General features: G+C 39.0%; 1 protein-coding gene across 2 annotated transcripts in view; it reads right to left on the reverse strand.

Annotated features, from left to right (window-relative positions):
- diaph3 (diaphanous-related formin 3) overlaps positions 1-27500 on the reverse strand; it is a 74038-nt gene that overhangs the window by 16102 nt on the left and 30436 nt on the right. For both annotated transcript variants that reach the window (XM_088296981.1, XM_088296980.1), the window contains 8 exons: positions 26902-27003; positions 24438-24677; positions 21887-22016; positions 19518-19643; positions 17644-17807; positions 14563-14698; positions 9326-9421; positions 8378-8440 (listed from right to left, as the gene is read on the reverse strand). In XM_088296981.1, coding sequence (XP_088153107.1) covers positions 8378-8440; positions 9326-9421; positions 14563-14698; positions 17644-17807; positions 19518-19643; positions 21887-22016; positions 24438-24677; positions 26902-27003 — 1057 coding nt within the window. The remainder of the gene's footprint in view (positions 1-8377; positions 8441-9325; positions 9422-14562; positions 14699-17643; positions 17808-19517; positions 19644-21886; positions 22017-24437; positions 24678-26901; positions 27004-27500) is intronic.

Consider the following 27500-nt stretch of genomic DNA (forward strand, 5'->3'; position numbering starts at 1 on the left):
TAGAATCTCACCAAGAATAGTTTGATGGCCGACACATTTCCCTTTCTTTCCTCTTAAATTACTGTATTAAATCTAAACACATTCACAGTATTCGGCGCAATATCTTTATACGACTATTTTCCACAGGCCCCAATGGACGACTCTTTGCATGTTTCATGAAACGCCAAGGGATCATTTTTTTTAGGTCCATCTGCTTTTTACGTACCGAGGCTTCCTATAATCACTCACCATACTGATAAATCATGTCGACTCCGCTGTAGCCCAAACAGCTTCCATTGTCGGAGCTACAGCTCAGTATGCGCGAGAGGCGGAATGATTTACAGGCAGCTCGCTCCTTCCGTCTCTAAACCCTTCCTAGATAAGTCAGCCTTGTTCATCAACACACTCACACTTCAGACCCACTCATTTTTTTTAACACATAGTCTAGATCGGAAAAAGGGAATTATATGAAAAATGGTGATGCCACTGCCACCTCAAGTGTGGGTTTTGATACTCCTACTCGCTTGTGGCACTCTATTCCCCTTTTCCTTTTACAAATAATGGAGGAGAGTTTCCTATTTGCGGAGTATTATTTGCAAAAAAAAAAACAAAAAAAACAGACTGTATAACTGTCGAATGTAAACATTTAAGCTTGGTCTTATTGCTATGGGAAAACACTGAGATCCAGGCATATTTCTTGTGGTGGATTGACAAAAGCTTGTGTGTGAGTGAGTGAGTGGCGGTACTGTGGCTGACCTTCATAAAGGCCACAATGCCAAGAAAAATATACACAATATACCATGGACCCTGATGGAATGCCTCTATGTTTGCACTGAATGCAATTATCTGCACCAATGCACAACATCCAATTTTACCAGCCAAAGCCATTACATACCAATAAATAAAAAAGACAGACTTCAATACAATATTACGGTATTATGTTAGATATTCAACAATTTAGATGTTCACTTTTCATCAAATCAAATCGATCAATCAATATTTTATTAGCATGTAGCTAGCACCATGTGGGATCCCACTATTGTTAGGCAAACTAAATAGAATTTTAAATCATTCCTGTTGAGTAAGAAATTTTTAGTTTGTTCAAAGCTGGCAGGTGCCCTTTGGGTTAAAAAAAAATTTTTATGGGCAGAACCAAATTTTACATGTGAACGTTGAATTATCAACCGGTACTAAATATGCGTGGTCCGAAACCACACTTTTTGAGAGGTGGCCCTGTTAGGAAATCATTTTAGAATCAAAATATTTCTGAATGGATTAATAAAGTCGAATCGATTGAGGAAAAAAAAAAAAAAAAAGTCAAATAAGGCCTACTGGAATGTAATTTCTAGAACATTTAACATGCAGGCTTCCGTAGTCAACTCCAAAATGCAGACCGGTATTGTGAAAACAAACAAATAACATTACCAATATTATAAATATTTCACATACACAGCATTTCCGCGAGGTGCAAGGGATAGGGACTGCCCATTAAAATTGCATCGAAAAAAAAAATAATTCTGTCTCCTTTATAAAATAAATAAATAAATAAGTATAGAATCCGCGGGGATACATTGCCAAAGAGTGTTTTCCTGGGATTAAAAAAAAAATACAAAAAAATATTTTAAAATCCATGGGTGCATAACTACACGTACGCGGGGTCCATTGCTCCTCATGGCTGATTTGTCGTAATGTAGTCATTCATTTCAAGTTTCCTGTCTTGTGGAACTGCATCGTGTTATCATAATTATTTTCACTCCAGACACCTATTAATTTGCCTGCTGTTTTGCCATTTGTATTTTTTTTTTCCAGCCACACTTCTGTGAAAACTCTCCATCACCCAAGCACTTAATGTCAGAGCCTGACACATATGCATCTGCAACATGATTACATAAACATAGCAAAGAATAAATAAATAAATCGATCTCGTATAATTTGGGGACAGCGTGTACATTACATACTGTACAACCATTTCTAAATAAATGCATTTTATTTAAATCAACTTTTCAAAATAGTGGCGACGTGTATTATTTGTGTATTGCAGTATTGTAGCCTGTGAGCGAAGGCAATTACACAATCATGGGTCAACAAACACATGTTTTATATAGTTACAACACATTTTTACTGTCGGTGGTCGTTTAACAGACGTGGTGTGTATATGGATAAAAAAATGTGTTACTGCTTGCAGCACAGAAAAGCTCTTAGTTCCAGTAACAGTTTATGTATTCTCCCACAAAGTTCTATAGAACCGCCGCTTAGTTTTAATGGGTGCAGGGAATTTGCCTTTAGAGAACAACACATTGTATCTATTAATTTATTCACTTTGGTCCAAGCCAAGGGATATGTTAAGGATGAGCAAAGGATACAAAGCCGGGCTTTACTGGGGCGCAGCCAAACTGGCATGCTATTTTATCCCCCCCCCCACACCCACCCACTCTATTTCTGCTTTAGAGGAAAATTAAATTACTTAGACCTGGCAAAAATTTGCAGCTCCCCGTGTGTGCAACAATTATGACTGAATTCAAAGTAAGAGCTTAATGAGATATAGAAAAAAAAATATCTCCAAGCCCAGATTTATATTCCTGTCAACTTGTCCTGTTTATCATAGTTTTAGTTTGTGTTTTATACATTTTTTTGTGTTCCAGGGAAGCCACTCAGCAGACAATGGCTTAACGTCTGCTCTAATTACAAAGGACAGCTTAATGAATCTGATGGGATGACTTCACTTTGATATATTAGCAAAGAAATAGCACACCCTTGAATGACATCGAAATGTTGAGGTACATTAAAAGCATACACAGGGGTGTACGTAAAATATTTGGTTTGGTTCTCAAAGGAGTACCGGAGGCTGTTGTTTGGTGCCACTCTCAGCTGCCATTGGGCTAGAGACTAGGTACACACGGAACTGGTTGCCAGCCAATCACAGCAGTTATATAATATGTAGTGTAATACGAAGCAGGTTGGATGAGCAAATAAATAAACCATTGTTTTAAAAACAAGACTTTTGACAGCTATCGGTTTTCTTTTATTCCTTTGGCGGTATCATGATCCATAATAGGCTGGTTGACATTGGCATTGACAAAAGACAGGTCGGTGGATACAGCGGACAAGCAGAGGGCTTAATGGGTTCAACTGGTACTGAAAGCAGTTTTTAGTTTCCACAGGCTAAAGGAGAGGGAAATGTCAAGTATGTTTTTTTTCTTTGTTCTTTTTTGCAGGGCAACAACTAAAAGTATTTGAATGAAAAACTAGCTCTGGGAAGATTGCACTTAATGCTTTGACTCACGCATCCAGTTACAAAATATTTTTAGAATAGTTTGGATGCTTGAACTAATACAGATGAATAGTAAGTTGCATCCTGATTAATTGTGTGTTTTGTTTTTTTCACAGTAGCAAAGACAATGACAATTTTTTTACACATTCCCAAAAATGGGCTAACTGAATGCATGTTCAGACTCAGGAAAGACAAACAGTCTAATTTCTGTCATTGTCTTTTTTTTATAAAACTGTTGTTCTGCCCATTGTTCCCTCGTTACGCCCTCAGTCTCACAATCTGATGTTGTTTTCCAACATCATTCTGCCGACTGTCTAGCCATTGCAACCAAATATGTTGAGGCAGTCACCCCACAGGGCTTGGGTTCTGCTTGAGGTTTCTTCTTGAGAGTTTTTTTTTTTTTTTCTGGCTTATGTCGCCAAGTGTTTGCTAATGTTTGGTTATTATATATTAAGGATGAAAAGAAGGCTTAAATTTGCAGAGCGCCTTCAATACCTTCTCTTGTGAATTGGTGCTACTACTAATAATACTAATACTTTGTCTACGATGACATACAGATGTTAAGAAAGTATAAAGGTAAAAAGTCAAGCAGGATTGACTGAATAGCAGGTCGGCATTCCGCTGCTGTTAAGGGCCAGCTGATGTGAACGGGCTGATTTGGGCACTTGACGAGACAGCATCTTCTATTTGACCACGCACGGCTACTTTAGGACAGCCTAACATTTTCATAATCCATCTGAAGGTGGATATCTGTGAAGCCTCATCGGTTTAGGACTTGTAAAACTGGATGATATATAGACCTGCGCACAGAGCAGAATACATACTAGCTGTATTTATCTTCTTTCCCTTTTACAGGTGAACTGGTTCTGAAGAAGTGTGTTTGCATGTTTCCGGTTTACTGTCACTCATCCATTGAAATAACAGAATTGCCATGTGGTTATAGTTCTATATTTTGACTTTCCTACTGGAGGCATTTCAGACGGCATTTGTGTCCCTCTCTTGACGCTCTGTGACGAGAAGGATTGATGTCAAATCTGACTGACCTTTTTTTTCATTGGCTTTTAGTGAGCGTTGAGGTTTCAGTGAAACAGCTCAGCTAATCATCTTTGTATGTGGGATAATTGCGGACCTTTAAATTACAGAGGGACTGGCAGCCTTCCAGTCAATGAAACGAGCGACAACAGTGAGCGATTTGTTCACAGAAGCGAATGAATATTTGGACCAGTTGGGATGCAGAATGTACATGCTCGCAGGTGTGACAAAGGATGGGTATCCAAATCTAACGGGGGAAAAGATCCTCAATGGAGCACAAACACAAGCACACCACTACAAAAGAAGTTCCAAAATGTAATAAATCAGGCAGAAATCATTGAAAAGAGCTTCAGGAACCACTGTCCTAAAGTATTTTTCGATATAAGCCCTATAGCAGTGGTCCGCAACCACCGGGTTGTGGTCCAGGATTGGTCCTCATTGGACCGGGCCGTGACGGGTTGCAAAGATGAAATAAAATAAATAAATAAAAACATTTGCAGCACGTCAGGTTTCTTTATTATTTGAAGCTTAAAAACATTTCATTTTTCAAAGTGACCAGCTTCTCTGTTACGTCCACCGATAGTGGACTCTTGACAGATGTAAAGGTGCTAATGCTAACTGGGGTGGATTTCGCTCATTTTAAAACAAGCTTGCAAGATGAATTAAAAACAACAACAACAAAAAACAAAAAACGAACAGGTATGCCCGCTTTGCACGATATGCGGCCAGCAACACCCATCCCACTCCACTCCCACGTTTATTTCTGCGTTGCACAGTCTATGACTCGCCACCAATTATAAACATTCAGAACTAGACACTGTATACTTTCACAACTCAGCCTCTCAACAATCTTAAGATAACGGCTTTCAAAAAAAGTAATGAAATGATCAGACAGTGCCCGGAGAGACGTTTTCAGAGGGATACAGTTAAAAAGCTATGACTGCTTTATAGATTCAATAAGTCTCCGACACCCATGTGGCGAACCACCATCGATCCATCATTCTGTAGAGCCCAATCCAATTTAGAGAGCCAAGGAGCCCCAGAGCCCTAAAGCCTTATCCTCACCCAGGCCACCTACCACAAAGCCTGCTTACCTTCATCCCTTCAAGTCGGGTGTGTCTGTGTATTTTTATATGAGTACTTGCGAATGTGAGCTGAAGAAAACTGCAGACCCATCTAAGAAAAAATACAAGACGCATACTGAGCAACGTGGCAGAATGCTCAACTGGACAGAGTGTGACTATTTGTAATTCTCTTGGCAATAATTGCTCCAATCAGTGACTCAACACTACAATGAAAGATACTCTCCATGCTTCGCTTTGTACTCACAGATTGAAATGAAATGAAATCATAACTATAGTTCAGTATGATTTGTACTCAGAAACGTAAATTATATTCTGAAAGCTCGCATTACCGTTATATCTCCGACCCCTGCAATGTCATTCACCTGTGACTTCAAACTACGTCAAAAGCAAAGGCCGACGATCTGAAATAATTGCCGAACCCCACATACATAACTGCACACCAATTTCAGTGTTGTTCAGTCACGCCGGGCCTTAGCAGTGGTGTGCCTATTCAGTTCTTTGAGTTGCGTAAATAATGACTTCAGTATTCAAGATGGAGAGGGAAAAAAATGCCATTCATGTTAACCGGAAAAGCGCTATATTTAAAACTGCTTAAATGTCATCAAAATTGACTGAACAAAGACATGGTTTAGCTATAATTGATTTGTACCTGTCAGGACCGTGTCGGGCATGTCAGTACCAAAGTGGTGCAATTGATTTTTCCGAGGCATCTACCATAACAACATAATGAATGTTCACATTCAAGAAGCTTTCCTTCAATATTAATTGCAGTATACAAAAGCACAGATTCTTCTGTTTTGCTGCTTCAATGGAGTGAAGTAACAGCCCCCATAAGATCAATTATTAAAATGATACTTGAACCTCTGTAAAAAGTTGGTATTAAGGTGGTGGGAAAGTTAAAGCAGATGGTTCAGTGACTATACAACCTCATAAACATTGTCACTAAAACAGACCAATGGCTGGGTTTAACGCAGTTAAAGGAAAGTTTGGGGATAAAAGACCTCGGATTTTCTTGTGAGGTCGGTGGGAAGGGAATTATGAGTGATGGGCTGAGGCAGAAGTGTAGTCTTCACACCAATAACAGGTAATTATGTTTGGGGTGGGCCACTGTCAGGGCCATGAGAGTATAGAATAAGACAGCGGGGATCTGGGATGGTAGGGAAATGTGGAGGAGTGTTATTTCGGCGGCAGATGGTAGAGTGGGGGAAATTAAGATGAATGGGCACTGAGAGGGCTGAGCTGGTGTTTGGGCAAGGGAGAGAAAAGTAATTAGCTGTTTGCTCTGGGTCTTCGCATTGAATACTATGCCTGCTATGCAGACAAGGCTTTAGCTTTACGGATCAACAAGGCCAGGTCTGCAGCGACCCACTGGGCAAACTGGTCCGAGTCCATATTACCATCACAATTCATAATGGAGTCATTTTTAAAAAGTAACTTTGTGAGTCGTATTTGTTGTCATTCCCACATTAATACCAAGTTCTGTCATGGACCATCTTTGTCATAAAAACAATCACGCAAGCACACACACACCGAGCCCCAGAATGCTGATATTGTTTCTTTCTGTGTAGTATAAATTTGTTTCAGGCATACCAACAGCTTCAATCTTTCTTCTTCACATAGTTTGTCTTTATTTCTGATGTTGCAGCTGCCTCGATCTGTCTTTTTCCTCCCACACTGTATATCTCCCAACCCTTCATCGCTTTCCAAAAGCAGAACAACTGAGCGAGGCCCTTTATCATTGCCATCAATGATGTGGGCGGACCAAGCTTGAATAATTGTATTCATGGGTGCTCTACCTCAGCCCATGGGGATTTCAATTACAAGTAATAAAAGGTAAAAGAGCTACAACGTAAGTGGCTGAGTCATGATTGCGGAAAACCTTTGCTCCAAAGAAATCAGGCGTTTCGGTTTGCTATGCTCAAAAGTCAACTTAACAGCCGTAGCCATGCAAAGACATAATATTAAATAATATATGCTCATATACAAACACAAGAAATATTTTTTAACATTTTCCTGAGTATTTTGCAAACCTCGGTCAAATCACAGGCGAGTAGGGATGGCTTTAAAAAAAAATAGATAAATAAAAAAATATAAAATATATATATCCATTTCAATCGATTTGCCTTTTCACTTCATGATATTGATTCATAAAACCATATATCAATACTTTCAATAACATATTTTCCCCCATAAATTGACCTGACTACACGTCACTATGCGAAAGTAGCGCATCGAAACAAAATGGCCGAAGCAGTGACGTCAGCGCCAACAAGCAAGAAAGCAGATGTATTTATTGATTTGATGACGTCATGTTAAATAAAACGTACATGATTATTGCAACTGTATTGGCTGCAGTTCTAAATTTAAATATTCATATTTTTATTATTGCACCTAGTCACAGCAAAGTGTTTAAACTAATTGCAACATTGGTTGCGACTAAATCGAAAATTAATCAAAGTGACTCGTGAATCGAATAAAATCGGGCCGTTGTGTAGCGAAGTGAATCGATTTGGGAACTTTGAATCAATACACAGCCTTACAGGAGACTGTGACTACCAACTTGAAGAACTTGAATTGCACACCGTGTGAATTCCAAGAACTGACTTTAAGTACTTGGTGAGAGAGAAGCAACATTTAGTTACAGCCATAACTAATAATAGTCAGCCATGTTCGACTTTTCAAATTCTCCAGACTCTTAAAAAAAACAAAAAAGAAAAAACTGACAGACCAAAGAACAGCCCACACGCAGAGTTCAAGGAATCTTAAAGCTTTCCCCACACTGTCTACCCATTTGAAAAAAACAACAGCACACCACTGCTCGAAAGTAATCATCCATACAAAGTGTACGGCGCACACAGGGTCACAGTAAGATGGATAACTGAAAAGGTAAGAGGGCACAAGGAACATAGCTCCCATTACATGCAGAGGAGGAAATGCTTTAAAAGAGCAAATAGATAGTGTTAACCATGCCTTAGATCTTAGCTGATTAAGTTATTGTATTCGGTTTTACCATGATTAACAGGCTTTAGAACCTGACGGTAGGAGCTGGGACTGATGGTCTGTTGCTGGTTACCTGCAAGGCAGTTTACACACAATGTAAATATAGAGGCTACTGGAAGCGTCAGAACGATCTAAACTAAGGTTGTCCTGAACACACTTTTTAGGACCAGACTCCTACTTTGAGTCTTGGGTTTTAAGGTCGGGGGTCAGTCATTTACTCACTTCTGGGGATTGAAATTGACATCACAGTTGCTGAGGGCTCAGCTAACGACCAATCATGGCTCTGTTTCAGAAAACAGGTGACCAGTGATTGGTCGTTACCTGAGAAACTGTGACGTCGCCAGAAGTGACAAAATGGCCGCCCCCCTGAGATGGCTAAAAACGGGTCTCTTTTACTGTTTAACTCATATTCCCCAAACGCAATATTAATCAGAATGCCATGTTTTGACTAGTGGGCCTGCGTAGGACATATTCTTGTAAAAAAAAAAAAAAGAAAAAAAAAAAAAAATTGGGCTTAATTTCCCCTTTAAGTTCTGCTGCAGTGTAAAGGAGAGCAGTGTGCACAAGCAGATGAGCCTGTGTTTGTGAGTATGCGGCTTACTGTCACTCAGACGGCTCTGTTCTTTGAAACACTAGAATTATGCAAGTTTCTTTTCAACCAAACAAAATTGCTTTTTTTTTTATTTTAATATTAAAAAATGGGGCAAATGGATGAATTAAAAAAGTATGAGTTCAGTGCAAAGACAAAAACAAGTGCATTCGAGTTTACTTGCTATACACTTGGAAATTGCCATTAAACTGTGGGAACATTTAAATAACTGCATTTTTTTTATTATTATTTTTATTTTATTTTTTTTACAATTTTGCCAATTTTGCAATCCTTGAGTGTAATAATCATAATTTAATTTAGATGAAATGCACAGCTCCAGGCATACGTGCGCGTAAACTAGAGATTTACCTCTTGGTCTTGGCGCTCTCTTCCTGCGGTCTCTGAATGCAGCTCCCGATTGCAGGGCTTCGAGCAAGCTATCCATCACGCCTGTCTCATCATTCTCTGAAAATCCAAGAAGAATAAGGGGTTATTGAAGAAAATCAGATACGGGAGACTTTCTTATAGTTGTGAGCCTTTACATAATGGTTGCAAACAGTTTCGACCTGACACGAAGAGGATAGTAAGCGCGTAGGATATCAAACACACACGTCTCGCACAAACCATATCACAACTATTTGTAACAAAAACACAAGCTGGTGTTTGCTCATGAAAAATATTCTGGGCATACAAATCAGATGGTTATGTTGTCAAATTCGTGACAGAAGCGAACTGAATAAGCCAGGGAAGAATATACAAATCAGCGACAATGTGATCAAAGCTTAATTCTAAATCAAACCAGTACGTGTTGTTTGACAGTTTACAAGGAGAAAACAGAGCAAAGAGAGAACATTATTTTCCTCAAACAAACAAAACTCTACTCTGTGAAGATTTTTTTTTTTTTGTTTGTTTTACTGATGTTCAGCTTTAGCTCATGCGCACGTCACGTTCTTCATCATTACTCAGAGCAGAGAAGCAGCATGGATTTCTGAGCAGGCCCAACGCTCCTTGACGTCGAAAATTGTCTTGGCTGCCAAGGCGATTCATCAAGGCCAGCAAGTGTTCCACACAGTAACACACAGACCGGTACGTGTTTTCCATCAAAAGGAGAATGCGCAAAACAAACAAAACGGGGCCGATAAATCAACTAAAACTTATAGTGTGTGCCGTCATGTGTAGTGGCCCATTTACCTCCAAAGTACGAGAACATGAAATACATTGGGACCCTCTTGAGGGGGGGAGAAAAAAAACTCCAGCCTCAAGATTATTGGGGAGCAAAAACTGTCCAATTGTTGTCTCTGCAGTCGTGCTTCAAAATAATGTCGACAACCTGACACGGAACGTCTTAACACACGCGGATACGCACACCCACATGCTTGCAAAGTGAGAACAAGATCAGCAGACACGTCACATGATTAGTACTGAGGGAGGTGCGCATGACAGCAGGATATTAGTCATGCTAGTCGTTGTAAGATGGGTATATTATGAAAGGCGGCATTGAAGATTCGGCGAGAGACTAAAGATGTAAGAGGACTGAGAGCGAGAGAGGAGTACTTTTCCAACTCTGGCAGCACAACAAACTGATTGGTCCTTTGATGCGCACAACTTGCCCGGCTCTCGTGTTTAAGCGGCATTTGGGATCAGAACGCTTAGAACAGCTGTACGACTACAATGGAAAAAAAAAAAAAGACCTATTCACAGCGCAGGGCTCATTTACAACTCACTCCAAAAGTAATGGAATAATGAGGCTCATTCCTTTATTTTAATGTAAATGAATTTGGGTTTGATATCAGATGATGACCTTCCATTTACAAGTGCGCACCTTTGTGAGATATACACAAATGAGAATATAATATTTAGTTTGTTTTATGCGTCCTCGTTCACTGCTTGCCCAGGTAAAATAAATTTATTTTTTGGCTTCTAGGCAGAGAATGAGTTAATACCGCTGACATTGATTGGGTTTTAACATTTTTTGTTTCTGTGACTGCTTTTGTTATGCTTTACAACCTTACAGATTAAAAAATACTTTTTTTTTTTTTTTTTTTTAGCAATGCTTTTGTATTACTGTGGTTTTCTCATTGCAAATTCTTGCTTCAGTTCAATGTTTTTTGTGATCATGCATTTTTAATAAACATTTGTAGCGGAACTGTTCAGGTGAGCAGAAGAGGTGTTAAGGATTAAAATGCACAGAAATGATGTTAACTTGAATAACCTTCATGATGAGCTGCAAATCCTTTGCTCATAACCGCATAGAGCCATTAACCCATTGACATCAACAAACATCTTAATTTTTCTTTTAAAGTGATGCCTTTCCAGGCTTTCACTGTAGCCTCTTTCAGTTTTCTTCCGAGGCTTTACTCTTCTTTACCAGGTAAAAGGCACGTGGCAACAGATTTATTTTTTATTTATTTATTTTTTTTTTTACACCGCATTTAATACTGTATAATATATGATTAAATATTCTGATATTTGAATATCTTCAAGGCTATTTAAGAAGAATTGCTAAATATAGTGGATTCATAAACAAAAATTATAATTCTATATTCTTTGAGTCTTTCAGTATGGAGTTGCACAGCTGTTTCTTTTAGTATCCAATGTCTTAATAATTTGTAACTTGCAGCGTTACAGTGAGTGTTAAATAACACTCTGTTGTGTAATATGTCTGAGCAGTGAGCACACAAACGTCCCAGCTCCTAGCCTTCCCTGGGAGTTAATGCCACAGATTTGTCATACACAGGCACAGTTAGAGGAGGGGAAAAGGGAGAAAAAAAAAAAAAAAACACAATCCAATCTGAATTTCAATCTCCGTCAGGCTCTATGCAAATGGATTTAAGATGAAGCTCTCACTCACTCAAACTGCTAGGTCACACACTGCAGATGGCGAGAACATTTTGTATCAGCGTGTCGATATCCCATAGTGTATGGCAGGCTAAATGCAGCAAAGCATGTGTGAGAATTTTAAGATTAGGCAATACATGAGTATGCTCACCTACATCTTTGTATTTTTTTTTTAACTCATTCACTTCCAGTCGAAAAAAAAATATATTTTTGACGTCTTTATCCGTCAATGGCAGTGAATGAGTTAAAGTCAAGTCCGTTTAAAAATGTACTTAAGAAAGTCTCTATCTTTTCATCATCTTACGTTATTCATTGCAGTGTTCTTCAGCATAACGTGGATAACAGACTTTCTGTTCTGGGGCTTTTAGGGAATTGATGGATGATGAAATGATCACATACAAAATCTCCATTGAGGGCAATCCTCCCTAACAAACAAAGAGAAAGCTCTTTAGTTAATAAATATGGTCAGAGACAGACGGATAGAGCAAGAGAGTTTGTGAAAGAGAGAGGGTCCAGGTTGGTGGCAAAATGCCCAATTACTACGACACGGCAATTTCATCCCAACAATCTGTGCATGCATGCGCGTGGGTATACAGTATGTCTGCATTGTCTGCTCGTGTAGTCGTACACTGCCAAAACCAGGCGTGTTTGGCATGTACCAGTTTGCTTTCCCCGTCATCATCAACAGTAAGCAGAGAACATGCACAAAAAAAACCACACACGCACATAAATGCATAATGGTTGGAGAGAAATACTTTCAAAGGGACCTCTTAAGACAGAATAAAACCAAAGCTTGAAGTAGAGGCTGCAATGTCCTCATGGGCTTGATGGACTGATTTTGGGATGAAGAATGGGGAGTGAGATTATGGGCCCCTTTAGGGTGCCTAAAGGTGTCAAAATAATCTGTGAAAAATAGGTAGCGTTTCTAAATTTTCCGGCACAAAAAATTTCCTCAGTAAAACAATTCTCAAGCAAGCTCATACACCATCTCAAGCAAGACCAAGAAAGCTATAGCTCCAAAAACTTGAAAAAAAAAACAACAATTTCAATAACGCACGGCCTTAAACCCTACTGAGAAGCACCTGTATGTTTCACTTGAAGCATTCTTCTATTTTCAGGTGACATACAGACACAAGACAGAAAGTTTTCAACACACAACTGGAAGGAGTGACATGACGCATGTCACATCCATCAGAATGTGATTTCATTGATTACCTTGTGGTGTATTAATTCTGCAAAGACTCTGTGAATCTGGGTTAAACTTTGCCACCCAACAGAGAGGGAAAGGGAAGCTTTGATATTATATTTAGCCAAACATATGACAGCAACTTGGCACAAATCGCAGTTGTGGTTTTATATGTGCACTCTGTCTGCAGGCAAGCTACAATGGTTGGCAAATGTAAGCTATAGATGCTAGTATGAGGCTGGGACTGACGGGCTGGAGTTTTCTGCCAGTCTTAGATTTGGCATTGAAAATAGGTCTGGAGGCTGTGTTGTTGAACAAGTTCTTGGCATCGGCAATACTCCAAAGGGTGGAGGGAAAAACAAACCAAAAAAACCCAAAAAAAACAACTGGAAGTTTGAAGCATGTTCTAAATTCCTCATTTAATTACCACGGAAGGGCACAGTCATGGATGTTTTTAAGTAGTACAAAATAGATTTTATATACATGCTCTACATAAATAAGCAATGTGAATTCAATTAAAAAATTTGAAACTGCCCAGTCATCCGACGGTATTGTTTCTGAAACCTTTTGGATAAATCTCAAATTCAGGAATTGATAATAAATATTATAATTATAATAATACTGCAATGATGCTCAATTTTAACGGAGGAGCCCTGGCATTTTAGTTCAAATAGTAGAATCTTCTCATCGTTATGAATCAAATGACTTTTTTTCAAATAACATTTCTTTCCCGGTGAAAGTAATAAAATGCCGACAAATAAAATGAAAATAGGTGGTCACTGTCTATGGATGACCATGTCGCACATGAGATATCAAATAAAAAAAAAGCTTTCTCTTGTCTGAACGAGCTTGCGTGCAAACGGTCCTTGTCCCTTTTACAAGGTTACAAGGTCAAAATTCCAATTGTATCAACTTGCGCAACAAACCACCATGTCACCATTTTTTTTTTTTTTAATTTTCCAAGAATGTAAATCGGACGGAAGTTTTTTTGACTGACTAACAAGTGATGACCAGGCAAAACAGCACGACACAACATGAAGGGGAAAAAAATATCTGCACAATCAAGTGACACTTGAGCACTGGATAGTTTTTTATATATGCACTATGGTTTACTAAGAGGCGCACACTGCTTCTCGCAGTCAGCAAAGCTACTGCATGCTACAGCTCACCCGTGACCCGAAACAAAATCTGTCAGAAAATGAATGGATGTCGTGACATCAACAAGATTTTTGAACATGGCAAAAAATAACTTGCTTCATCCTGTTATCTGCCGTTGCTACCGCTAACGTTGTGCACACGCTGCCTCACGGAATGCAAAGAGGAAGAATCAATGCACTCATACAGGCTGCTGCAGGCTAAGACATAACCTGCGAACTTGCAATAGTGTTTCAATTTGATTTGCTAGTGTTCACACATGTCCAACAGAACTGAAAGAAAGTGATGTAACGAGCTTGAGTTTTTAATCAAATTCAATTCTCGTGTCTAGCCGGGGTGACAGAAATTAATGTCGCACAAAGGCATGTCATGGGGGACAGGAACCGCATGCAAAGGTTGTTAGGAAAACATGAAATGTTTTATTTACCTGCATTAAGTTCAAGCAAGCCACTCTTTTTCTGCTGTCGCTCTTGCTTTTCACGCTCAGCCTTTTCCTTTGCTGCTTGTGCTCTCCTCTGTTTCTCCTCAGACTCCTTACGTTTCATGTTGTCTCTGAGTGCTTGCTGTAAAATGAGAACCAAAACATTTGACTATAGTGAGAGTAAAACAGTTCAGTATGCAGATGGCGTCAGCGGGATTGCAGTGGGTGAGAGTTGATAACATCAACGACTCACTTTTATCGATGAAAAATGGGCAATGCGTGGGAAATTATTTCCATTTAGACCGCTCCAAAACTGATCTATAGCATTGGAAATGAATGCCAATTTCATTTTCCGGAGAAGAAAAAAAGTTAGTGAAAAATTAACTATTTTGACCACAGCGGGACTCAGTAAAACGGTATTGTTACACGTATACAAATAGTCAAAGACTAAGACCAAGTCTACCATTTGAAATACTTGTGCTTAAATGGCAGTTAACTTGAAATACAATCCCACCCCAAGTTAGTACCCCACAGATGCTTCTTATACAAGCTTTTACAAACGATTTGGCAGCTTGAATTGGAAAATAAAACGGGAAAAGACAAGCAAAACGTTAACAAAAAAACAATTCATGGCGAAATAAAGTTGAATCAAAAAGTAAAAGGAACAGTAAAGTAAATATTGTGGCATGAAATAAAGCAAGTAATGACGTGTTCACTGGTGCAACGGTTCATTTAAAACGTCCTCGGAATGGATTTTTGATAACCTTACATCTTTAGTTAAAATGCCCTGCTGCCCTGCAAAGCAATGGCAGATGTAATATAAAGCAATGAAAGGTAATCATAATACCACATTGGAACTGCGCGACAGATGGGTGCATCAATATTGTGATGCAGATTCACTATGAGGGGGGGGGGGGGGGGGGATAAAATGAACCCCTTTGCTGACACCAATAGCAAAGAGGAAGCAATGTTTTGTCAATAACGAGTCAATACAACAAGTGGTCCTGCTTGGAGTGAATCACACTTAACTTCAAAAAGAGATTGCAGTAGGAGAGCAGCTCAAGGGCAATACGTCAGAACCCCTTTGTTCAAACAAAACCTAATATGACCAAGACGATGCCTCTAAAATCAAATGAAGTCCACTGAATGAATAATCACTGAGGATAAAAAGGAAAAAAAATACCATCTTAATTTTTATTTTAGAATTTTTCCAAAAGATCTTGAAGGAAAAAAAATGTCAGGAATCATGTCATTTTGTACATGCAACATTCTAATAGAGTGATGATGCAGCGTGAGCGAGAGAGAGAGAGACAAACAGAGAGAGGATATTGCCCTCAGCTCTCCTCATCACTCCAGGTCTGTTTCCCCCTGCCTCTTCTCCTGGATGTCTGCCATTAGACACGCTCAATTGGATTCCTGTCAGATGTGCGGCCTCGCCCTGGGTCTCCTTCCTACGGGTGACTGAGCATGCTGCATGCGTGTGTGCGCGCTGGTTTGTGTATGCCTTTGTATGCACTTGCCATTTTGCCGTTTTTTTTTTTTTGTTTGTTTTTTTTTTGGTCGAGAAAAATGCTGCTTAGCTTTTTCCACACACAAACATGCGCTGGTGTTTTCTGAACACGCCGCAGAGTTGCAGTCCAAGGCTCAGTTCATTACACGTAGTGGTCTCCAAACATGTACCTATTAGCATGGACCTTGGCACAGTAGTGTATATGCTGACACAGATTTGACCAAGAGGTGACTGTGTTGAGATTTACTGCATGAACACATTCTTTGACCTCGCCTTGGCTTTCATCAAGATGATGCTGGGAAGACACCTTTTGAACAAATGACTAAAGGTGTGCGCTGCTTACACCTTGGCCCATTAAAATGGAACACAATGACTACATTGGGAGTTCTGACCATTCATTTAAAATCCTTTTAATACTTCTTTAATGGCATGTTTAGTAGGACCCTACAGTAATAAGGATATGATGGAATGTAAGGCGTCAGAATTTGGCCCAAGCATAATATCGTTTACGTATATGGCTAATATATGGATATAAGCAATGGAATAATTAGTTGTGTGATTAAATTAATCTACATGGACTTTAAACACATGGATTAACAATGTTCTTGAACTGTAAATGTGTTGGACCCAATTATCACAAATTTTCAGATCAAAAGTTGATGTGGAACTGTGTTGCATGCAACTATAATGACACACAACAGGGCAGTGACTGAACGGTATAACGCTGCAATACTTAAATTCTAGTGGTGCAGCGGATCACGGATTTTGAGTCATGGATCAGATCGCCTCAGATCAAACAATGAAAACCCCCCCAAAAAAAGACTTTATGAAACACTTTTGTCCCTCCGTCATATGGTGTTCCATAGGGTTCTATTTTGTGGAATTTTTTTCTTCCACTGCTATACGGATGAGTCAGATCTATGTCTCGCTGAGCTAAGAAGACACTCTCTTCTTAATACAATCCAATTTTATTTTTATAGCGCAACAGATGGAGCGGTAACAAAGCACTTTCCATACGGCGTAATAAGGCCACGTTTGTCCTGTCAAGAGGAAATCAAAACCTGGATGACATAGAACTTCTGAAACTTCAACGGAAAGAAAACAGAAGTTAGGGTGTTGGTTCGCAGTGGCCCCTCTACTCCCACCTTGTTGACCTGGGCTCCCTGGAGACTTACCTAAAGCCAACAGTCTCAAATTTGGGTTACAAATTTGACAGTCCAATTTAAAATTGCTATCCAATCAGGGCTGTCGCCAAGTCCAGGTTCTTGCATCATAGGCAGCTGGCTAAGGTGAAGCCCATTCTTTCTTAGAAACAGTAAACCATGCCTTTGTTATATCGCGGCACTTTATTTTGGAGATAGTATCATTAATTTGTATTTTAACTTGCTTTCAGTCTCTTTGTTATTGAATTATTGTTACTTTATATTCTACTCGGAGTAAAGTGCTTCGCTGCAGCTGTGACTATGAAATGCCCGATACAAATAAAGTTGTATTGGATTATATCGCTTAAGCTTTTGTTGTTCTGCGAATTCTGAACATGCTGTGAAAGTGCACATAAGGCATCCCGGCGTACTCACTGTGAACATGGTACGGAAGTTGCTGACATCAGTGAAGAGCTCCTCCACCGATGTTTTCTTTGGATCAACAGCAAAATAGTCCAAAAGATTCAGGTACAGCGTCTCCATGCTGCTCTGCATTGTCACCAGCTTGTCATACTGCTCACGCGCCACCTTGCTGAAGCTGTGAGGGTGTCGGTCAAGGTCCAGTACAAATTCATTAGGCATTCAGAATATTAGCAGTGGAAGTACATGCACATTAATTCAACTAAAACGCTCAAAAGGAAAGGTCAGGATTAACTTTATGTTATTTATATTACAGCTACCCAGGGGCGGGGCCAAGGGCGGGGGCGCTTGGGCTTCGACGATACTTAAAATTTCAAACTAAAAGATCAAATTCATTAGTTAGTAGAAACAAAAACGCACCTTTTTTTTTTTCGAGCTAAATGATTAAATTGGCCGCAGCAAAATCTGGCAATGGATTATTTACACACATCATCCAAAATGTTGTTACACTTTTATTACAAAGGGAAAAACCCACAAGAAAATTGGAGATTGGCAAAGAAAGAACAAAACATTGGACAACTGCCCTGGTCTAAATCCCACTGAATATCACAGTTAACAAACATCAAACTTGACGCAACTTGAGCAGTTTGTTCACAACAAGTGGTCCAAAACAAATCAAAGCAATTGACATGTCCAATGGAGGGCTACCTAAAATATACCATTGCCTACAAAATATCGAGTTAAAGGAGCTGTGGAAGATTACTTTTTTTTCCCAAGTGGCCATGTGAAACACTGGAGCAGTTGTCGAGCACCTCACCAATTTCCAACCCTGTTTTTCTTTGGTTTTATAGAGAAGTAAATAGTATTGCATCGATAAGCTGCTCATTTTGTAATTATAAAATCTGCTGTTACACTTAGGCAATAGTGTGGAAGCATAATGTCTAAAAACATACCCACATTTTAACCATCAATCAAAAAGTCATATTACTCGTTGCAAGTCGAAACTCCGTAATCATTACAACAGAAAACCGCCCACGCAACCAAACAATGACAAATGTTGACAGTTCTGCTCTCCATTACGCTAAAATGCTAAATACAAATTTAGAAATCTGCCAATTTGCAAGACCTTTCCATTTTGAAACTTGAAGATTTTTTATTTTTTTTTATTAAAGGATCCATGGCCACCCTGTTTATATATATCCACGGCTGCAAGGGCATCGGCACAAGTTGTGTAAACAGCCTGACATCACAGCCTTTAGACTAACGTCTAACTCGCCAGTGAATAACAATAATAAAAATGATAATATAAGAAACCTAAACATTCACTTAATTGGTTGAATATGGCCCGTGGGCCCGACTTTGCCCAGGTGTTCGTTCAATTTCATCCATGAGGTTGGCGGATCAGGTAAACAAAGACAATACCTCTGATGCTGCTTTGTGAGGCAGAACGACTGGTTTTCATGTACAGCTCTGGTTATATTATCTGTCTACATGTGTTGTAGTTTGTGTTTACATAATTATTGGGTAACAACACCGCCAAATAGATGCTAATTGTTAAACTGTGTGCCTGGAGTTTCCCCATTGAAAGTTAAAATTAAGGTAGCAGAGGCTACGTGCTTGATTGACAGCAACTTTTAGCTGAGATTAGAAATACACAGCTGGATGCCTCTCTATTTTAAGAATATTTATTGAATACATCTGCCAAACTGCCGTTTGTCGCGAAGCCAGTTGAGTCACCTTCCACCATGCAAAATAAAATAAAATAAAATATATCAGGGGATCGTGTCTCGAAAAACTCAAATTAGGTCATATGTGTCTCTAGGCACCACTGTATATCTAAGAAGAATCTAGCAAGCATGCAATGTACCGCTAAATGTCTTGAAAGGATATAGTCATTTTATTGACAAACATGTCACTGGGGTCATCGGGGGACGAGAAAGTCTCAAGGTCTCTCTCCAGCTGCAACAGCTGCCTCTCCATCTGCCTGAGGCTCTTTTCCAAATTCTCTGCAGACACTAACACACACCAACATGCATTCAGGCGCATGCAAATTCATAAAACCACAAAGAACACATATCACCATGCCAACAATTTCAAGGGAAACAGAAGCAGAATGGACAACACAATTATGACAAAAAATAAAATGCATTATTATTTTGAGCAGGCATGTCCGGCTCCGGTGCTCAAGAGCCGCTGTTTTCCATCGCTCCGTGCAGCAACACAGCAAGCTCTGGAGACGTTTGATCATTTGAATCAAGTGTGTTGCAGCACGGAGGGATGGAAAACAGGCAGGAGGACCGAGTTTGGACACTGCTGATTTTGAGGGTCTGTTTTCGTTGTCTCCGCCCTCTAACGCAGATGAATCAAATGATCAGGATCGGGCTTCTGTAAAGTGCGCTGATTAACTTCAGAGTAAATTGCAGGAAGGTTTGAGTAAAAGCATAAATCATTTCAAGTTTATTTTCGGGCTCTGAGGTCACACTCCCCTTTGAAGAAACACCCCAACTATATACTAAATATGTAAATATCACAAATCTGGCAGCACAAACCTATGAGGCATATTAAGTCAGTGCTACCAAATGTTTGTATCTCCCTTAATTTGACTTCTGTGTGTAGTGTGTACAAGCCAGAGCGATTTTATGACCGCTGGGGTCTGCATGGCAATGTGGCAGAGAGATTGCTGCCAGATGTAGAACGATTTAAAGGAATAAAAATTGCAAACTTTTCAGAGGTCAAATCCCCCATTGGCACCTCTTTACTCTTCTGCAGCCTGCTGTGCGATAAATAAGAATGAGTAGCACACATCTCGGCATACTCTTTTACAGGGCACAATACACAGAACCCCGCTACATAGTAGATTGTTTTGTGTGAGGGAATTAAGGGAGGTGGCACGACATGGATGACCGGTTAACACGTCCGCCTCACAGTACGGAGGTACAAGGTTCGGTTCCGGGCTGCAGACTTCCTGTGTGGGGTTTGCATGTTCTCCCCGTGCCCCGGGTTTTCTCCGGGTACGCCGGTTTCCTCCCACATTGCAAAGACATGCATGGTAGGTTGAATGAACACTAAACATTCTTGTCTCTAGGTGTGACTGTGAGTGCGTGGTTGTCTTTGTGTGCCCTGCGATTGGCTGGCAACCAGTCCGGGGTGTACTTGAAGCATATCGAAGAATGTGAGCTTTAGACTTGAAATGCATGAAAGACGCTATACAAGTGAAAGACAATTGGAACAAGAAAAAGTCCACTTCCTTTTATTCAAGAAAATACAGGAAGTCCTCGAACTCGACCGACAATGTTTCAACTTTACGACTGCCGTGCTTTTCTTCACATGATGGGCCCCACTTCTCAGCAATGTGAGGTACAGTATCTTATTCTCGTATTATAATTAATTCAACTTTATTAATATATAAAACAAGTATTTGAATATTTCAAGATTACGGAATTATTAAAGGGTTAATTCCAATTCACACGGAAATTCAGGTTACATTGCCAGCGTATGAACGGAACCCGTTCGTAAACTGAGGACTTCTTGTACTCTTTCGACCCGTTTTATCACCAGTAGTACAGGTAGGCTCTTTTGTCAGGTCTTTTCGTGGGAACTTTTTATTTACTGCTTATCTGCTTCCCAAAAATTAATTTGGAGGTTAAGAGTTTAATGCCGCTTTCACAGCCGAGTGTTTTCGCTGTCCTGTCAAGATCATAATGAGTTTTTGCTGATGGAATATCCCGCTATAGTTACGATTAACAAATAATTAAATCAACCTCCCTGACTTTTTGGAAGAGTAGAAAACCACAGAGCATTGATTAACAATAAAGCCTGAGAGATCCCAATGCTCGCTGTTGTGCAAATAATTGAGTTCTACCTCTGTACAGCTCCCTTAATATGGGACATAAAGTTTTGGTTTTTTTTTTTTAACACATAAAATGGCAAAGATGGTACCGCAATAGAAATAAAAACATTTGTAAGTGTTTATGCCTTGTGATTGGCTGGCAACCAGTTCAGGGTGTACACCACCTCCCGCCTCAAGTTAGCACACCTGCGACCATACGCAGTATAGTACAAGTGATATAAAAAAATGCATGGATGGATGTTTTTACTCAAGAGAAGTATTCGAACCATGCTCAAGGCGAGTCATAAATTACATGTCGGAACTGACTCTTTCATGCAAATTGCAGTGTCTTTGTTTTCTCTAATGATTGTAGAACTTGTAAAATGGAACGATTAACGCGTGTCAAGTGTGAATTTGTGTGTCGATTACCCCTGCTTGCTCGGTCCACATGTTTCAGGTCCTCAACAAATTTGATCACATCTGGAAATTCCTCTTCACATATTTGCGCCAGGAAATGGAGCAATGTCGTTTTCTGGTCACCTGACTTAGTATCCTTGAGCTGTTGAAAGCACAGAGCCACAAAAAAAAATATGTATACGTATATAAATTTTAAATGCATACACATGATGAAATGTACATGTTCCACCGAGCATAAGGGAAGAGCAACAGAAAATATGGATGAATGTGCAAGGCACCACTGAGGAAAGACGATCTCTTGGGCAGACAAGCAACCAAAAGCTACTTCTTGAGATCATATTAGCATTAATGTTCATATTATACTGTATAATTATCCAAAATACCAGAAGAAAATAATGTCTGCCACATTTGTTAATTGTCGTACTTTATTATCATGAGTGCCACATCTGTCCATTAATACACCCATGCTAGTGTTGTCAAGTTGCACAGAGGGAGTTGCCTAAACAATGTATCAACCTGAACACATCTACACAGAAAATAGTTTTTGGATTGAACCAAAATATTAAGTCGAATGACTATCTTCTCGGGGGCTGCAGTTGGCATGAGGAGCAACAGCCTGTAAGAGCGATACAAACGCCCAAAACAGAGTCAAGTCAGCGTTAGTCTGCGCCATGCTGCCGGGAACAATTTCAAACTAATAGGTAATGGTACATTGAGGTTTATTTTGAAGTTGAATTGAATCTTACTGTCATTCATAGCGCAAACAATTGTGGCTGTGGCTGGTTTGACTCCTTCAGCCTGATAGTGTACATGTAAAATAAGCATGCATGCAAAAATGCTGAAAGCAAATTTGTGAACCGAGGTATTCAAATTAATGGAGGACTCGTTTCAACCTTAATCTCGTCTGCAATTAGCGCGTTGACAAACATATCAGACATGTACCAAGTACTTTTGCTCATTTTTAACCAGTTTGAGCAATTTGACCCATGATTTATTTATTTATTTTCAATATCCGGAAACAATTAGTGTTACTGGCACAAGTTGGCATTCAATGATTTCCGGAACAAAATATGGACAATCCATGACAGTTGGCAGCTCTGGATTATTATTATTAAAATATACCCCCTACCAAATTATTTATGAGATGAATCATTTTCTTGCATTATTCTACATATTAAGTTCTAACAGGAAAACCTTAATTCATTCTTATTAATCACAGTTGACAACTTTTTCTTTGTTGCACCATGTGCTGTGGAATAAGTAGAAAACTTTGAGGCAAACAGGAGGGTGTTTGCTTTTCTTTCCAGTAATCAGCTTTTTATATCAGCTCATACCTTGACCTCACCAAAAAGGTGATAACAATCACACAAAATGTGTACTGAATCATCAGCATTTCAACATTTCAAAAAAGGAAAGAAAAAAAAAACCATCAGTTGATGGCGCCACCGTTCAACTAATTCATCATGTGGACACGCAATAAATGTTATTTATCGGAACATGATATTGAAAGCACAAGTTTAACAGGGCAGAATTTTGGCAGTGATGAATGGCCGCTTTGGTAGTTATGCAGCAAAAGATGGATGAGTCTCCTACCTAAGGATTACACTCTGCGCTCTGTCATCATCACTATCATGCAGAAAAAGTCACTGTTCTGTCTTCATCCTATGCAAAATGCACTCATGTTTGCCAAGTCCTTGCAACCCGAAGCAAGGATAGTCCAACAAGGTCCACTTAAATGACGACGGTTAGATTAGGTTGATTAATTCCGTACAAAAGCACTAGTACTACTACCATTTACATTTTTTTTCCAGCACTTTGGAAGGATTTCAACTATTGTGGAGAAGACACCCGACATATTTAAAAAAATAAATAAAATAAACCTGGGATTAGGCTGCCATAGTAAACTTCAAAGAGATGTTTGTTTTCATTGAACTATAAAGACATGAATCTGAGCCTGGATGCTTCATTCATTTTTGTTGTCTATTTTCCAAGATCTTAAAAAGCTTTAACATGTCGCAAATCACTAAAGTTGTTTAATAAACGTGCTAAAAGGCATTTAAACTAAGTCAAGTTTTGGAGTTTTTATCTTTCAAAATTTTGAAACCATTTTACCCCATTTTTCAACAAATGAATATCAGCTTCAAATATCAGATATCGGCCTCCGTTAATCCTAATAATCGGTATTGGTACTCAAAAAAGCATATAAGTCCATCACAAGTAAATAGACAGAAAATGCATTAAATTTGATATTTTAAGCAGGCTGATTATAAATGCAGATGAAAATTAAGATACATAAATAAAGTTGTATTGTATTGTATATCACGCATGCGTCAATGCAAATGCAGTGACGATAAACCTACTGTAACAGAGTTAAAGGCCAGAAAACCACACATTATCATAATTATAAATAATACAGACCCCGCGTTTGACTTTGCTCAATGATTTTGATTTGCTTAATTAAAATGAATGAAAACGACAGTGCACCCTAAATAATGTGCTTAAATCTCAATTAGCACATACTGCTTTATCAAATTAAAGTTTTGACAGAAAGGTCAACGCTCACCTTGCAGAGGGAACTGAGGTCAAAGCCGAATGACTGGGCATTGCGGGAACCTGCGTTCAGGTAATTGCCCAGCAGCAGCACAATTTCCAGCAAGCGGCCAAAGGAGCGGCTTGTCTTGACTTCGTCACAAGCAGCATTTACAGCCAGAATATCTGGCCGCAGATTGTTTACCTGCTCCTCAAACTGCAGTCGGAAGAGGATATGGTTGAGTCGTGGGCGAAGTCGCTTTACACTGCTCATCTAGGAAATGACACACAGATGGAAGAGGAAATAGAAACAAAAAGGGGTAAATAAATAATACGAATCTCCCTAAAATAACCAACACCAACTCTTGACGCATTCTCACAAAGCAAGTTTAGAATTTCAGAAACATAGCGACTACCATCTTGCGCAAAAGTGTTGCTAGGCAGGTGTAATAGATGCTGGCATTGATTCGATTTGGGACCGTTAAGTTAATTATAGAGTTAGTGTCCATATAGGGAAGGTGAATGGAATATACACAACAGGCTGCCTTGGATTACCGCTCTCACACAATTACAGCAAATTGGAAAATATTGCGTTGGGCCGCAAGACCTGGACACAACGGTGATTTTGGATGAGTGTTGGGTTGGAGGGAGGGATTCCGCTTCCACTTGTGTTAAAACAACAGCTGGCTCTGCCGTTTTGATGTTTCAGCCAGTGTAATTATAGCCAGAGCAAAATTTTCAAACGACTATACCAGTCAGTGAATAAGTACGTATGTGTGCACCGGCAAAATTATTTCTTTCAGAATTGAAAGGAATGGAAAAAAAAAAAAAAAGGAAGAGAATGAAAACCCAACGTCAACTACATTCTAATACTCTGGACTATAAAGCAGTGTATAGGAACATATTAGGGAGTAAATGTTTTGGCAACTTGTAAAATGTGTCTGCGTGAAGTGTCAACAACCATCTAAATCCCAGATGAAAGACTAATCCAAAACGCTGCCAGTCATGAGCTGTGACTACACACGAATGGAGGTTATGCATACTAGTAAATATGAATATTACGGAGCTGAAGCCAAGTTTGATTATCAACTCCAACAAGGATATATCAGTATATACACTTGTATTGTCATGCAGAGATAGAGAGCTTAACTACGTTATGATTTATTAACATGGGAATCTGTGTTAGTCAATACAAGTATTAAGATATTTTCAATGCAATCAGTATGTAATTATTAGCCGAATTACTGGTATTAAACTCAATCGTACAACTATCAAGTGTAAAACAAAAGATAACAAAATTGCATGTGTGGAATTGTAATTGAAATTCTCCTTTAGACTGACAGAACTTTTATGGTAAATGAAGACAATGATATCGATAAAGTAATTTATTTTTTGTTTGTTTGTTCATTTACTAATTAAATTGTCCATATTGGGTAGTTAAACAAATGACAAAGCGTGTTTCAGTTGTTGTTGTTTTTTTTATTTTGGCAGTAACTCTGCTGCTTGCATGAGTCACCGCACATTAAAAATTCATACACTCCTCATGGAAATTTCTCAGCTCGTCTCATTTGAAAAGTCTAAGAAATTGATGCAGAAAAATTAGGCAGCAGCATGGCTTTTTAAAAGGTGCATAAATTAGGTGGGTTGTCCAGGTGTCACTTAAGGCTCAAAGAGACAGGATGTTAAAATGCTGTGAATGAAAATATTCATTTGAAAGCACAGCAGTGTATTAGCACGACGTGACCAAACAAAGAAAGCCGAATGTACATTTAAGATCAATTTTACTTTGTATTTTGTATGCTAGTTTTTGATTTTGAACTTTTTCACCTAAAAAGGGGACATAAAAAGGAAGTCTTGTGACAGTCCAGTGGCTGTTGGCGGATTTTCGTTAAAAAAAAAAAAAAAAAGTTTATGTTATGCAAAGTAACACATGCGCAAATATGTCACATTCATTTATGAATTGGCGGACCACAGGGCTGTTTTTGAATGTAAACTGTGCAAAATAATGAGATTGAGCAAACATCTTTTTATTTATTACTACAACTACTTTTAGAGCATTTATAATCAAATTTTTTAAAATTAATTTCTTGCGCTGTATATTCTTTTATCAATTTTAGTGAACTATTTTTATGCATTTAAATGTCTTGAATTCTTCTGTTGCTTAAATATCTTTAATTCATTTGCCTTTAAATGTTCTTTTGTAAGAATGTGAAGCACATTGTGTATGAAATGCGCTAGATGAATAAAGCTGCCTTGCCTCCTGCCAGCGGGAGCACATGACTCCCATTTCTCAAATTATCAGGAATAAATGTCTGTACAGATGGAGACCTTTCGATAAGTGCAAAGAAAAAACAAAACAAAAAACCCTCTCTGGTTTCAGGAGATCATTCTTTTGCAGACGGACGGACCCTCGGTCATTATAAGTGATGTTGAAAATGTATGTTTTGATTAAGTATAAAGAAAATCATATTTGGGAGTTTGTTTGCATTGACACTCACTATAACCCCAAACTGCTCCGGCTCTGACAAATTTGGGTAGTCATTCTTGTACTTGGCCAAAGTATTCAGCTGCTCCTGCTCAGGCAAGTGCTTCACAAGGTTCTACAATGACAAGAGGGAAATAGGAATAATGGGTAGAGAGATGAGACGGGGGGGGGGAAAAAGCAAGCAAGACAAAAATTTTGACATTTTTAACACAGTCTAGTGCCTAGCAAGGTGGTGATGTTACATATTAATTTTTCCAAGCATCTCCAAACCAAAGTAGTGTTCGGGTTTTCAGCAACATATGATATTCACTCGCATGATTTGTTCTTTTTCTGTCTTTTCATCGAAAAAAAATCTGACACTACTACATTTCTGCCAGAAAACATAACCAGCCTTCTGCCTCGGAAAAATACAAAAAAAAAAAGAAAAAAAAATGCGCCTCACTGAAAATGGGCATTCATGCAATTTTGTTGGCCGCTCAAAGCCAGATTAATCTGTTTCTTGGCCCACCCGGCCGGCTGAATATACAAGCACCACCACTGTTGGCCAGAGCACACACAAACAAAAATCTACCATTGTCAAAATAGCCAAAAATTACACCTCCCCCAAAATTG

The sequence above is a fragment of the Idiotropiscis lumnitzeri genome, chromosome 5 (assembly GCF_059441095.1).
Source record: "Idiotropiscis lumnitzeri isolate Australia: NSW breed Sydney's pygmy pipehorse chromosome 5, RoL_Ilum_1.0, whole genome shotgun sequence".
Lineage (NCBI taxonomy): Eukaryota > Metazoa > Chordata > Actinopteri > Syngnathiformes > Syngnathidae > Idiotropiscis > Idiotropiscis lumnitzeri.